Source organism: Montipora foliosa, chromosome 8 (assembly GCF_036669935.1).
Source record: "Montipora foliosa isolate CH-2021 chromosome 8, ASM3666993v2, whole genome shotgun sequence".
Classification (NCBI taxonomy): domain Eukaryota; kingdom Metazoa; phylum Cnidaria; class Anthozoa; order Scleractinia; family Acroporidae; genus Montipora; species Montipora foliosa.
The window spans coordinates 12,266,072-12,281,071 of NC_090876.1; the positions used below are offsets into that span (position 1 = coordinate 12,266,072).

The 15,000-nt window shown below is 42.2% G+C and overlaps 2 protein-coding genes and 2 pseudogenes across 5 annotated transcripts in view; all 4 read right to left on the reverse strand.

Moving 5' to 3' along the window:
* LOC137967744 (uncharacterized) overlaps positions 1–15,000 on the reverse strand; it is a 138,409-nt gene that overhangs the window by 41,849 nt on the left and 81,560 nt on the right. For 3 of the 4 annotated variants that reach the window (XM_068814302.1, XM_068814301.1, XM_068814300.1), the window contains exon 5: positions 6,650–6,778. The exons of the other annotated variant lie outside the window; for it this stretch is intronic. In XM_068814302.1, coding sequence (XP_068670403.1) covers positions 6,650–6,778 — 129 coding nt within the window. The remainder of the gene's footprint in view (positions 1–6,649; positions 6,779–15,000) is intronic. 4 annotated transcript variants of the gene reach the window in all.
* LOC137967413 (uncharacterized) lies at positions 139–5,610 on the reverse strand (annotated as a pseudogene).
* LOC137967414 (uncharacterized) lies at positions 8,432–9,315 on the reverse strand (annotated as a pseudogene).
* LOC137967415 (uncharacterized) lies at positions 9,404–10,159 on the reverse strand. The gene has a single exon (XM_068813942.1). It carries the CDS (start codon positions 10,157–10,159, stop codon positions 9,404–9,406), a length of 756 nt encoding a protein of 251 aa, XP_068670043.1.

Sequence of the window (15,000 nt, forward strand, 5' to 3'; positions counted from 1 at the left end):
TCTTTACAAAGATTCTGTGCTCAATATAAAACGCAGTTCACTGAACTCAACAAGAATATTTCACTTCAGAAATTATACCACAAATAACTTTGACAAGCTTTTTTCCCATGTGTGTGATAAGTATTTAATCATAATATATTAGAGTCCACACATTTTCCGTTGCCATGCTACATCTCCTTCATTGTTAAACCAGCTTGTAAACACTTCACGCATCTCTTTAGCAACTCTTGTGGAATTCCTTGATAAGGAAACTTCAAGGTCCAGAAAAGATTCCCTGGGAGTATCATCTCTCCATGTGCCTGGAATAAACTCTCCTGTGTGAAGGTCTTCCTGATCCATTATTGCAGGGGGACAATACACATGTTTGGTGCTGATGTCTGCTCTAAGCCAATTGTGAAGTACTAGTATGGCCAAGGCAATTACTTTGACTTTTTCTGGACTTAGAAGGAAGGGTACTCGAAGACAGCGCCATCTATTACACAATATGCCTAAAATATTTTCAGAGATCCTTCTACCCCTCGAAATACGATAATTTGAAATTCTCTGTTCTACTGTTACATTTTTCTGTGGGTAAGGCCTTAACATGTACTTTGCTAATCCAAAGGCTTCATCCCCTGTTAGGACAAAGGGCACAGGTACAGTGCGATCTGGCAGGGGTTGTGGGGGTGGAATACGAAGTGGATTAGTTGGGTCATCTAGTGCTTCTTTTAAATTGCACCTTGCCCATGCATGGCCATCCGGGTTTCTCCCATTTGTTCCAATGTCAGCATAAAGGCAGTCGTAGTCCGGCCCAGAAACCACCAAGGCAATAATGCTCTCGTTACCCTTATAGTCATGATAATGAGATCCTGAAAATGCTGGCTTTTGGATCACAATTCGTTTTCCATCGATTGCCCCGATGTTATTGGGAATATTCCATCTAGTAAGGAATACTTCGGTAATTTCACGCCACTTTTCTTCGCTGTTTGGTGTTTTGAGGTATTCTTCCTTTAAGGTATTGAGTATAGCTGTGCAAACTTGCATGACAATTTCTCCAATCGTTGTTCTTCCAATTCGAAATTGAAATGATAATGATTGAAAACTTTCTCCAGTTGCTAGATACCTTAGGGTCAACGCTAAACGTTCACCAGGATGAATTGACATTCACAGAGGAGTATCTTGCTTCTGTACTAAAGGACCAATGATGTTCAGCAGCTCGATGAATTTACCATGAGGCATTCTCAAGTATTCTGCAAATCCACAAGAATCCTCTATAGCCAGTTCTTTAAAAATAGTGTAGTAAGCCCCTCTTTCTTCTCTTCTTGACACCCATTGTCGTGTCCAGCAACTTCTTTCGACGTGTTTATATTCTTCGCTATCCAACAACATCATTAACAGAAGTAAATACTTCTTTTTCTTTAACCTTTGCTGTAATCGCTGGTCCGCCATATTGAATTAGAAAACTAGTTAACATTCCCTCACCAAACAGGCGTCCTGTCGCAGCGACTTGTTTTGCAAGTAGTACACACGGAGCGACTTGTCGCAGAGGCATGTCGCTGCGACTTGTCGCCTAGTGTGTCCCGGCCTTAACACTTGAATACTTGTCGCGTCACAATTTCCCATTTCACTACACGATAATATACAGTCCGCTTTTCTTGAACAGGAAAGACATTTACTAACAGACATGCCCTTATTTATCGCGCTGAGAAAATCTAATTAGCTTCTGTAAATATTATTTCCCCTTTTTACAAGTTGGAATATATGTCTTCCGAAAGTGAAGTTTCATCAGCGACCTCACATTTTCCCGCATGTCTTAATTTCTGCCTGTATGTGTAACACATTGCTTTAAATTCCCTGATTTTTATCTTTTCCTTTTATTTTCAAATATAACTGAACAATAATCCGACATCCTAAATTTCTTTCTCATCTGTGCGTGAACCAAGCAGGTATATTCCATCGATGATCGAAAAATTCGTCTTGAACACTTATTCTTTCCTCTCTTCAGACTAAATACAATACTCGTCACAAATCGTTGAAACAGACACCGTTTCAACATTGGAGAAGGGGAAACAGACACAAGTGTTTCAAGATTTTTGACGAGTATTGTAGGTTGAAACAAAATAACCTAGTTCAAAATATTTTGACCTACAATCTCGGACAAAACTGTTGAGACAGTAACACAACTTCGCCGTCATTTTTAAACATCCCTACTTACTCTCCCCTTCCACTCCCCTCCCCCCCCCCTCAATCAATGTTGCTGAGTATCGTCATATGTTCTACAGTATATTTGTGGCCAAGATAAATCAACATTGAGGTTGGGGGGGAGGGGAAAGGGCAGGTTGCAAGCGGTACATGCGGATAACTTGTTGGAGTACCCAAAATGTTCTTTTGTCTCAACAGGTTTTGTCCGAGATTGTCTGTTATACGTTATGTTACGAAAACCCAAAAATGATTAATTATTTTGGAAGATATGTGATCTACACGGGTTACAAAGACATGTTTTGAGTATTGGAATTGTTTTCTTTGAGAAAATCTTATAAACAGTGGAAAATTTTCACGTTTGTGGCGTGTTGTGGTGACAAGTGATTATTCAATTTTCTCTGTTTTGCATATGAAGGCTACTATTGCACGCAATGTTAACGTTATTTTCGACCTGAAAACAAGAGAGACTGATAATGCATGGGATAGTGAGTTATTCTAGCAGTGATTCTGATAGCAGTGATACTCCGTTACACACTCTAAGTGAAGTAGACGTAAGGAGCGTATACCTTGTGACATACAGTCAAGCGGACTTAGAGAAGTTTTCCTGCCGCAGAGAATTTGCTAATGCAGTCGTTGAGGGCTTTTCCAAGTCTAAAGCGCGAGTTGTTCAATGGTGTTGCTGCAGAGAAAAGCATCAAAGGGGTGGTGAGCACTACCACCTAGCCTTGAAGCTCAATAGAAACCAACGATGGCTTGCTGCAAAGGAATACCTGCTTGATACCTACGGCATCTCAGTTCACTTCTCAAACCGTCATCATAACTACTATAGCGCCTGGTGTTACGTAACCAAGTGTGATGAGAGTTTTGAACAAAGTGAAGGGCATCCCGATATATCGAACAGCAGCAGACCGCAAACAAGCGCTGCAAGTGTAACTAAACGATTAAGAAAAAGGGAAAGAGAGGAAAGGACGGCGATTCAGTCCAGCGAGGAAGAGGATGAAGGTGAAGAGGTGGAAGCAGGTGGTAGCCACGGAAAACGTTCAAAGTCAAGGAAGACACGTAGGAAGCGCCTAACAGCCTTTGAGGTATCGCAAATTATTGTCAATAAGAATGTGAAAACAGTTACTGAACTACAAGCGCTTGCCTGTGAACAAAAACAAGAAGGTAAAACAGACCTCGCGGAATTCTTAGTTTCTCGTAGTCCTCGTGTTGTCTCTGATGTGTTAAACTCCGCATGGGAAATTGAAAGTGCTTCCCAGAAACTCGAGAGATCAAAAAAGACAAGAATAGAGTTGTTACATGAAGCAAACGAAAGTGATTGTCTAGAAAAGTGTAATGGCCAATGGTTGCAATGCGCACTAGAAGTCCTTGAAAATAATCAAGTCCCTGTCCGCGTTTTCGTAGATGCTGTGCTTGACTTGTTAACTAAGGGCCGTGGCAAATACAGGAACATGATGATTGTTGGTCCTGCTAATTGCGGGAAAACATTTATTTTGAATCCATTGACTAGTATCTTTCAAACATTTTGTAACCCAGCATCTGGAAGTTTTGCATGGGTTGGTGTTGATAAGGCCGAGTGTATATTTTTGAATCACTTTCGGTGGTCACCAATTATTATTCCTTGGCACGATCTTTTATTAATGCTTGAGGGGCATGTCGTTCATTTACCCGCACCGAAAACACATTTTGCGCGGGATATTTCTTTCGATAGAGACACGCCAATATTTTGCACTGGTAAAAGCCCCTTGATGTTTGTGAAAAACGGAGTTATTGATGATCGTGAAAGTGACATGATGGCCTGTAGGTGGAAAGTATTTTACTTTAATTGTCAAATCCCAAAGGAGCGGCATAAGGAACTTCCTCCCTGTCCCAAGTGTTTCAGTGACCTTATTTTACATGTATAAAATCTTTCAGCAACCATGACACCGTTAACGTGTCATTAGGAAAGGGCTTTAAAAATATAGCAACGGTTAACAAGAGTTTTTAACGGTTAACGGGCATCGGTCGCGTTAACAAGCAATTGAAAGAGTCCTCTTCTCAAGCATATTGTGTTAACCGCTGTTAACCGTTGAAAATTCCTTGAAACTCCCTGTTAATCGTGCAAATAAGTAGGAAATCTTCAAGAATGTATGTTAACTTACAAATTGATCAGACAAATCACAGAATATCCATTTGAACTAACTTTTTATTCCTTGTTCGTGACAATTTACGAGTGACGTCTTCGAGTAAATAAATGATGCTAAGTGAGTTATGACAGATTATTTCTACATAAGTGCAAGTGCGGTTCTCATACTTTTAAAGGGCGCATAAATGGAAACTGTTGACGATATTTCATTTCTAATATTTTGTTCTGTTGCCGTTTCCTCGGATTATTAGACACATTCTATTATCCATGGACTCTATGATGTTATCGATTGTTTGTACTGGAAATGTCACCATTGTTCTAATTATGCGGGCGGTAAATTCCTCGTATGTTTCCTTCGTAATATTCAAGTTAATCGCCTGTTTGCAAAGTTCCAACTTAACTAAGTGAAATAAATTTTCAATTGGATTAATATCCGGGCTTCTGGGTGGTATTTGTAGTAGCTCCGCACCCTTGCGAGCCAAAATACATCGGACAGCGGCACAATTTTGACTGGGGTCTCCATCCTGAATCCATAACCGGGAAATTCCCTTTCCAGCCCGCATAAACATGGCGTCCAAGTTGTTCTCCACAAAAGAAGCAAAGAACTCCCCATTCATATGCTCATACTGAGTGCACTGGATGACTCCTTTTCCATAGCTTATAGCAACAATTAATTTCACGACTCTCCCGCCAGTGCCTACTTTAGCACCCTTCCCTGTGCAACCTCTATTAAGACCTTCGCATTTTTTGCGCCAAATACGCCCTTGCGGTGCTCTTGCTTGGTCTGCCGGATTGGTTTTGTGGTGGAAACTCACACCATCAAGATAGAAAGCTATTTTGTTTTGCCACACATCCTTTGGATACTCTCTTTGCATATATTTGGCAAATTTCATACCCAGCGCGAGATCTTTCTCAGTTACAAGCCCTTTCTTCCGCGCCTGTAAGTAAAAAAACCCGTGTTTTCTCAACACACGACGTATTGTCCTGTTACTCACAGAGCCCGGTTGAATGCCTGCTGTCTCCATGATCCGAAACGACGAAAAGTTACCCTCTTCGTGCCTTAACCTTGTCAAAGCTCTCATTAATTTCCTTTCATCTCTGTCACTCAATTTGCGTGATCTTCCGCCCATGTTCTTAGAATCCGTTACATTTTTGGAGTTGTACTGTTCTTTCCTCAGCCTATACACACTTGCTCTTGAGATCTTACATTCTTGCATGATTCTCTTTATAGATATCTCCTTTTCTCGAGCTAAAAACTTGGCATAGGCCCGCCTTTTTGGTTCAATCACTCCCCGGAATACCATACTTGCAGCGTAAATACACACAATTCTTTCCTTTTGTGACGTCACAAAGGAAGTTAATTATCTATTTCTTCATCACATAATTACTTCTTGTGTCACGCGTAATGAAAGGTCCAAATATTGTTGCCCTGGTTTGAATAACAACAGAGCTTATGCTGTTTCTTTACCACATGCAATCGTAGACAATCTCGGACAAAACTGTTGAGACAGTAACACAACTTCGCCGTCATTTTTAAACATCCCTACTTACTCTCCCCTTCCACTCCCCTCCCCCCCCCCTCAATCAATGTTGCTGAGTATCGTCATATGTTCTACAGTATATTTGTGGCCAAGATAAATCAACATTGAGGTTGGGGGGGAGGGGAAAGGGCAGGTTGCAAGCGGTACATGCGGATAACTTGTTGGAGTACCCAAAATGTTCTTTTGTCTCAACAGGTTTTGTCCGAGATTGTAGCTTGAAATCATTTTGACCTAAAGTACATTTCAAACTACAACATAATTATACACTATATGTATGTGTTGTGTATTTTCTGTTTCGAATCTATGTTGAAACTATGTTGAAACTATTAATTTTTTGGACACAAAAAACCCCATAATACATACATATGCTATGTATAGGTTCCATTTGACTAGCTAAAACATAGCATTTCCTTTCAAAATATATAGATGAATCATACATGTATGTATAACATAGGCTTTGAATAAGGCCTCTTAATATTAAATATATATGTATCATAACATACCATTTACATAATGGTTGTCACATAGGATTTACATAGATTGCACATAGTGTCTGGTTCTACAAGGGTGACACCTTGAGCCAATGACCTAATAACAGTAAATTATTGCTCCTTCCTCCCATCACTTGACTTCAAATGTGCTTATATGTGTCTTGCAGGGGGTTTAGATTGCAGATGACAAACTTTGTGGTAATTAACTGACCATGTGTATGCTGCCAGAAACAATAATTATTGTCAAAGGGGCAGTTTTTCTGAAACATTTACTGTGGCTCACACTGGCACTGCTAAAACACTTCTCCTACCTCCAAATTCAGGCAAAAAAAGTTCCTCTGTACACGTTCCTGAAACCTTATTCTTGCCCAGCTTTTTCTTCTTAGTCACTACAGGTAATGGTAGTTTTGATCGTTGTCTTATCTCATTTGCATTCAATCCTGAAATTAGACCAAATACATTAATTTTTTAAAGTTATAATTAATAAAACTCTTCTAATTGATAGTGGTTTCTCATATAGGTTCCATGCCAGGTACCACACAGAAAACACACGGAAGGTAATGGCAAAATTCTGGTGGCAGGGAAGCGCTTAAATCTAGGGGTAAGGGGGATCAGGAGAGAAGCCCTCCTGAGGGGAGACAAAATAAGTGGTACTGGGGGTAGCCATCCTGGACAGGAGTCCTGATCAGTCTCCGGGGGTGAGGCCCATATCCCCCGTTCACTAGGAACTAAGGAGAACCAGGAAGGGTGGCCCTCCTGGGTGGAGTACAGATCAGGTGAAACCGGGGGTCCACACCCTGGAGTGGATATTTTTCTGGACCTGTCTCCAAGGGCTAAGCCTTACTGTGGGGTAAAGTGCAGCCAGTGGTTGCACTTCCCTGACACTTCTTTTATCGTCAAGCAAGACAGTAGTGCCACATCCCCGGAACCTAACGAATAATCCCCTAAGATGAATGATTAAACTCACAGATACATATCGATGTAGAGAAATAAAGTAATGATCTGCTTGACATACTATCTGGTCGTGCTAAATATACAGAGAGCATTAAATTAGGAATAGTTGAACGAGCTACACAAAGGTTCCGATCAGAACAAAAAAAAAAGGGGGGGGGGGGGGAGAGGGAAAAAACAAACTGCTGTTGTGAATGAACCAAAGCCCTAAGAGAACTGACAGGGAAAGGAAGTGTACGGCATAAAGAGGGGCACATGAGCATGATGAGCATGTGCTATACAAAAAGCAACCTTTGTGGAGACTAGAAAATATATCCTGTTAAGTTACAGTGGACTTTGCCAGAGGAGAAGGATACATTGTAATCGGACAACTAGTTACTGTTCATTGTTCTTTCTTGCACTTTGAACTAGTCTGTACCAATACTTAGTACAAAAGCTTATTCAAATGTTGGACGTTGTGTGACAAGGAAACAGAGATGCGATTATTGCTAAAACGTCAATATGTGAGCCTTCATAGGGCATATATGTAATTTTCAGGTTTATTAACATCAGTTTACGCTAACATAAACCGAACTTAATAAAACTCTTCCAATTGATTGTGGTTTCGCATACAGGTTCCATGCTGGGTACCACACAGAAAACACACGGAAGGTAATGGCAAAATTCTGGTGGCAGGGAAGTGCTTAAATCTAGGGGTAAGGGGGACCAGGAGAGAAGCCCTACTGGGGGGAGACAAAATAAGTGGTACCGGGGGTAGCCACCCTGGACAGAAGTCCTGATCAGTCTCCGGGGGTGAGGCCCATATCCCCCAGTCACTAGGAACTAAGGGGAACCAGGAGGGGTGGCCCTCCTGGGTGGAGTACAGATCAGGTGGGACTGGGGGTCCACACCCTGGTGGGAAATTTTTCCGGACCTGTCTCAAAGGGCTAAGCCTTACTGAGGGTTAAAGTGCAGCCAGTGGTTGCACTTCCTTGCCACGGATTGTGGAGCATGTGGGACAGGGGACACAATCCCCCCACAGTAAAAAATTAGGGAATTAAGGTGGGCTCTTGTAAGCAGAGGGAGCTGTACCTTCTGCTCCTACGAGAGTTCCCAAACAATGAAACAAAAGTTAAAAAAGGCACTAGCTGTCTTAATGTAAGTTAGGGACTAGTATTAGCTAAAAGTCAAGGTACTTCTAAAATGGTACATTTAGGTGTCCGTATATAGCGTTCATAACAATCTGAGCTCCAGCGCCCTAAAACTTTGATGAGCCAGGGTGGAAGGCCAGCTTTGGCGGCTGTTGTGGCCGCTCCAATACGGAAACTGTGGGAGTAGAAATTCTTGGCAGGGAGACCACAGTGTTGAAGAATTGTCCTGAGCTCTGTTGTGAGATTGTTCCATGTAAGCCATTGTTTGGGTTGAGCGAAGACGAACAGAGGGTGGCTTGATGGAGGCTGGGCTTGGAGGAGAGAGTTTCACGGCCATGACCGAACAGATAGGTGACAAGGACTTTGCTATGGTGATTGTGTGGCCCTGTCTGAAGGGGTCGGTTTTGGACTGTTTCATGCGCACTAGCATGTGGCTGGGTGAGTGGGAGTTGGGTACCAGTGTGATGTCAGTCGAAGTGAGGTGGACAGAGGGGTCGGATGGGCCCCTGCAAGTGAATTCACTGGATCTTAAGAACCGAAAAAAGCGAGGGTGAAGGCCGCCAAAAGCATAACATGATCCAGGTTATAGGAAAGTTCGGGCTTAAGGTAGGAGTGAATGGAATGGAGAACTGTAAGGGTGGTGGGAAAACGGTCAAGCTGCTTTGGAGGAGTGAGGCGCTTAATTCCTGTGAGGACCTTTTGTAACCTACACTGTATGCATGTCATTGAGTTTAAGAGGAAAGTTAAGCTTCCGATGGAGGTCCTGCACTGTCACCAAGTACAGCTTGACTGTTTCATGGGATACTGTGTGGGCTAAAATAATGAGATGCAAAATACATCAGGGTAATTTCCAAGGCCGGTAGGAGGGGGTTTGAGGGGCCTACTAAACCATGCATGAGGGCAAAGGTGAGGAAGTGCTTGACACCAACTTGATAGGTGCGTTGAGTGGAAGGGAAGCATTGAGGTATCGCTGTACAGAACCTCTCAGATATTAATTGCTGATGGAGGGATGGTGGAGGCAGTGGGAGAGGCTGAGGGGGCCAGAGTACGGAAGCGGTCCATCTGAAAACGGGAAAGGGAATCAGCAATAGAATTTTCTAACCCTGGGATGTGAGTAGCTGTGAATGCGAAGTTATATAGGAGCGTTTGAAGTGTGATGGCTCGAATGAGGTCCATTAACCGAGGGGACTTGGAGTGTTTAGAGTTTATGCTGGCAACCACTGACTTGTTGTCACACCACATGCAGATCCTTCTACCAATCCAGTGGGGACCCCATAAAATACAGGCTAAGTATATGAGAAATAACTCCTGCCATTCAATACTAATACCCCCTTTTGGGCTGAGTGTTTGGTGGGGGAGCCAGTGCCCCTGGAACCATTCACCTGCTAAGAAATCCCCATATCCCAGGAAACCAGAAGCATCAGTGTATAGCTGAAGTTCTGGCAGAGAGGTGGCCTGGGTATCTAAAAAGAGGGACACCCCATTCCAATTTTGGAGAAAATGTTGCCAAATAATAATATCCTTGCAGAAACCTGAATTAAGGCGGATGTGCCAATGAGGGAACTTGATACCCTTTGTAAGGTGGATAATGCGCTCCAAGAGGGCCAATAACCTTACAAGTGAATTAAGGGTGCCAATCAAAGACTGGAGCTCCTGTAAGGTAGCAGATTTCCTATTGGTCCACTGAACCAGGGCTTCCTGAATGCGGGTGAGTTTATCTACCAGGAGACGGGCTTCCATTTTATTGGAATCTAGTAGGATACCCATAAATTCAAGGCTTGTCCATGCAGGAAAGGTTTTTTCCAGGAGCTATGGGGATATTTAGGTCTGTAAAAAGGTGTAAAATATGGCATAGAGCAGTCATGCATTTTGATCGGGGAGGGGGGTAGCAAAAAAGAAATCGTCTAGTATATGAATAACCCTGGAAATGTTAAGTTTAGTTCGAATGATCCACTCAAGAGCAGATGAGAATTCATCAAACAGAAAGGGGGCAGATCTGAGACCGAATGGGAGGACCATATCGAAAAAATAGAGCCCCTCTCATTTCATACCTCGCAGTTCCCAATCCGAGGGATGGACAGGAACATTGCAAAATGCTGATTTTATATCTAGTTCGGACATGAAGCATCCTGGGCCGAGATCCTGAAGTATGGCAATTGCATGGTCACCCTTAATGTACTGCAAAGAATAGGAATATGCAGGAATATGGGCATTGACGCTGGTGGGCGGTGTTTGGGATACGAGAGGTGGAATATGGTACGCCATTCGGAGGAGTGTTTCTTGGGAATGACCCCAATGGGGTATACCGGTACCTGCAGGTTCGAGAAGGGAGGGGTGTGAAAAGGCCCCGCTGTGTGGCCCTGGGTAACCTCTTTAAGGATGTTGTTGTCGATAATAGATGGGTTGATATTTGCACAGGGAAGGTTAGAACATTCCTTGGGGACCCTTGGACCTAAATAGTCAATTCGAAAGCCCTGAGAGAACCCTGTGAGAAGATGGTTAACTGATGGTTGATCTGGATGGCCCTGAAGGTAGGATGCAAGTTTGTCAGTGGCAATGGGGGTGGGAGGGGTAAGTTGGGATAGGTAATTAGGAGTGTCCTCTGAAGGAATTGCTAGCGCTTGAAGACGATTTAGGTCTTTCCTCTCTGTGCCGGGTGAGTTTGGCATGGTCTTCCCCAGAGTGGGCTGCTGAGCATCTGGGCTGGCTACAACTGTGTTGGTAAGAGAAGGGTATGCGAGCGCAGTGTTGGCCGTTGTTAAAGTTGTAGCACAGGTTGGCTTGGGTTGGGGCATCCCGAGACCTACGGGAAGATAAAGGCCAGGCATCAGAGAGATGATCGGTGCTGCCACAGTTTCGGCACCCAGATTTTGGGGGGCCCGTAAAGGTATCGAGGTAGAGCTGAACGTCCCATTCCCCCCACTTAACAGAAAGGTTATGCGAGGCACGCCTTTGGAACTCTACGTCGTAAACGTACCAAGCCATCCCGGGGAATTTTCGTGCCGCATCTCTTATCAACTGTTGATATGCTATTAAATCTGCGGCACGAGAGGGGTACATAGACACTATAACGGCGAAATAGATGGCGAAGGTATCGAGCCACCGATCGATAGAGGTGATTTTGGGGCGTTTGGAAAAAGAGGGAAGGGGGATAGTTAAACCTTGATCGCCTAACTGAAGGTTAAGATGGGAATGGAAGGTGTCAGTGAGAAGGGAGAACACTGGTAAAAGGGTAGCAAAGTCCACGTAGTCACCGTTCGTGATGGCCGTCGAGGTGGCCTTTGTCAGATGGCTGGCGAGGGAAGGCTGTCGGAACTTCGGGTGAAATGGCGGTGTTTGGGAGGAGATTACCAGGTGGAGGATTGTGAAGGAATTCCGCATGTGGAACACTGGAGTTCGTCGAGGCACTTTCTGAGTGTGGGGCTGGCGGTCTTTCCTGAGCAGTCCGTTGGAGTCGCGAGATGAGTTCGCCACGATTGCCGGTTTGCTGGAGGTGACGTTCTCCCAGCAGGAGGCGAAGGGCTTGGATCGAAATGGCGCTGAAATCTGTTATTTCTGCTGTTGCGTTGGCGCCATCCAATGCAGCGTTGCGACAGTTCGTGTTCGTCCTTTGCCTTGGCATAGTGTGCGGAGACAAAGAAGTCGATCACTGCGAAGGGATTTGTGGAAAAGCAGACCCAGGCAAAAAAATAAACTGCTGTTGTGAATGAACTGAAGCCCTAAGAGAACTGACAGGGAAAGGAAGTGTACGGCATAAAGAGGAGCACACGTGCATGATGAGCATGTGCTATACAAAAAGGAACCTTTGTGGAGACTAGAAAATATATCCTGTTAAGTTACAGTGGACTTTGCCAGAGGAGAAGGATACATTGTAATCGGACAATTAGTTACTGTTCATTGTTCTTTCTTGTACTTTGAACTAGTCTGTACCAATACTTAGTACAAAAGCTTATTCAAATGTTGGACGTTGTGTGACAAGGAAACAGAGATGCGATTATTGCTAAAACGTCAATATGTGTGCCTTCATAGGGCATATATGTAATTTTCAGGTTTATTAACATCCGTTTATGCTACCATAAACCGAACTTAAGGATAAAAAATCCTTTCTGCTGAATGGAAATCCCAGCTACCAAAGGGGCATTTCCTTTTTTAGACGTGCATTTCACCATTTTGCTGCAGAGTACACAATTAATGTTTTCATACAAAAGTGATCTTTACTTTCAGTGAGGTTCTGCTGAATATGTTTTTTAATACCTAAAAATGAATTCATATTGAGCATCCAAGTTAGAGAGGCCCGCTGCTTTTAATCCATGCAACATCCATTCCGTTTTGATAAAAGCCTACATGCGATTAAATAAAAGTTCTTCTACCTACTATTTTACATGTATTTTTGTAGCATTCACTGTTAATGAATATAGCCAGTTTCCCGTTAAACCTTTTAGGAATTTTTTAAAGATTGACATTCAACTTTTCAAGTATGTCTCTCGTAAAAAACGAAATTAAGCCACAGTTTCCATTTGCCCTATGCAAAGTACAATGCATGTACCATTCTTATATCTGCAGACAAGTGGTAATTTAGCATTATAACTAATTTGTAACCAAGATTAGTCTAGGACTAAAACAGGTTACCTAGCAGAAGCAAGGAAAGATTATTTTGCCTTCCATACTACCAGCCATGTAGTTACAAAGTTAATCTTACATGTATGTAGCTTATAAACAAATTCTGATCAATAATTTTGCTGACTAGTCTTGTCACTTACATGTAAGGGATATATTATTCCTTGCTTTAATTTGTAGTATCACCTTGAAGGCTTTCATGCTCTTGTCCAACTCTCAATTTTGTGACATTTTAACTTACAGTCACTGTGACGATTGTACTACTGTATAAAATTTAATCATTTCAAAATGACAGACTTAATTGCATTACAAATTGATACTTGTCTTTACACTAAGATGTGGAATCAGTTGTTGACCATGCAACCCAACAGTGATAATTCAGTCGAGCTTAAAGGGGCTGTGTCATGGCAGTGCAGTTCACTGTGTCATTTAACCATTTACTCACCCCTTCTCGCTACACACCCCAACGCTAACTCAGAATTACTTTTAAACCAGCACAAACCAAAGCTTCGTGACAAAACAAAAATGTCTGTCAAGCATGCGTAGTTAAAGTTATAAACAACAGAGATCAACTTTGAAAAACTGGTAGGCTAAACAGTTTTCAAAAACCCCAATTACATTCCATTATAATCTTCTTTCATTTTGCCCATTCCTAGCTGCATCCTTTTGTATTGCTGTTTCATTTAAACCTTCCTGCATTGTTTTAAGTAGTTCTTTTTATGTTTTGCTTGATGTGGATGCCAGTTTCCAGGCGTTGAATTTGACTCAATTCTGTGACACAGTTCCTTTAGGATAATTTTTATACAACTGTACACCTGAAAATCACACAATATCTCTTTCACACTGGTGATTTATTGTTATATCAACAGGCATGATTACCGGTAATTATAATATTGATTAATAGAAATACTATTTATTCAACCTAAGTTGCTGTTTACAAGGATTTAATCCAGTATTCTCTTCCAAATTCATTATCATTGTTTCAATCAAGGATTCTCGGATTTCTCAGTACTTAAGCAAAGCATCTACTTATGAAGAAAGGCCAGACCGGGCATTACTAAACCACAAAACACCAAAACACCATGTGTGACCCCACCATTCATTGAATACTAACCGACAAAGAGTGGATTTGAGATTAAATATCGTTTTTGGCCTAAAATTAGGCCTAAAAGGTTATTGCTCCTAATTCAATGAGATTAAGATTAGGATTCAGATTAAAACTGAGATTAGAAGCAACAACATTGTAGGCCTAAAACGGTATTTAATCTCGAATCCAACTTTTGTCGGTTAGTATTCAATGTATGGTGGGATCATACATGGTGTTTGGTGCTTTGTTTCGCTGTTTTGTTGTTTAGTAATGTCCAGCCAAACCCTACCTAATTCCTTGCTTACTGAAGCCTCAACACGGTGCCCATCACTTTAGTTGCTCAAAACATGTTATAAGTATTAGCTGGCAAGAACTATGGAAGTTTCATGCTTTGCACTCAAAAATCTCAGTACAACTTAACGTTACTGTAAATTATTGCTCCTTCTAATTCCTCCCATCACTAAAATGCTCGTAAAATGTGTCTTACAACAGGCTTAGATACCAGATGACAAACTTTGTGGGACTTTATTATAAATGACTGACCATATACCATAATTGTACAGGGTACATTGGCAGAAAAGAAATTGACAAAGGGACAGTTCCTCTGAAACAGCTAGCTCACACTGGCAATGTTAAAATACTTTTCCAACCTACAAATGCACGCGAAGAAAGTTCCTCTCTAGATGTCACTGCCGGTATATAACTGTGGCTTTGAGTCTTTGTCTTATATCTCATTAATGCATCCACTCCTGTAAAGACCAAATATGTTTACAGTTTACTTGTGGAAAATAATCCTTTCTGCTGATTTGAAGCCCTATCAAAAGGGCTGCAGGGTCTATCATTTTCATAGAAAACCGATGTTCACTTTTAGTGAGGT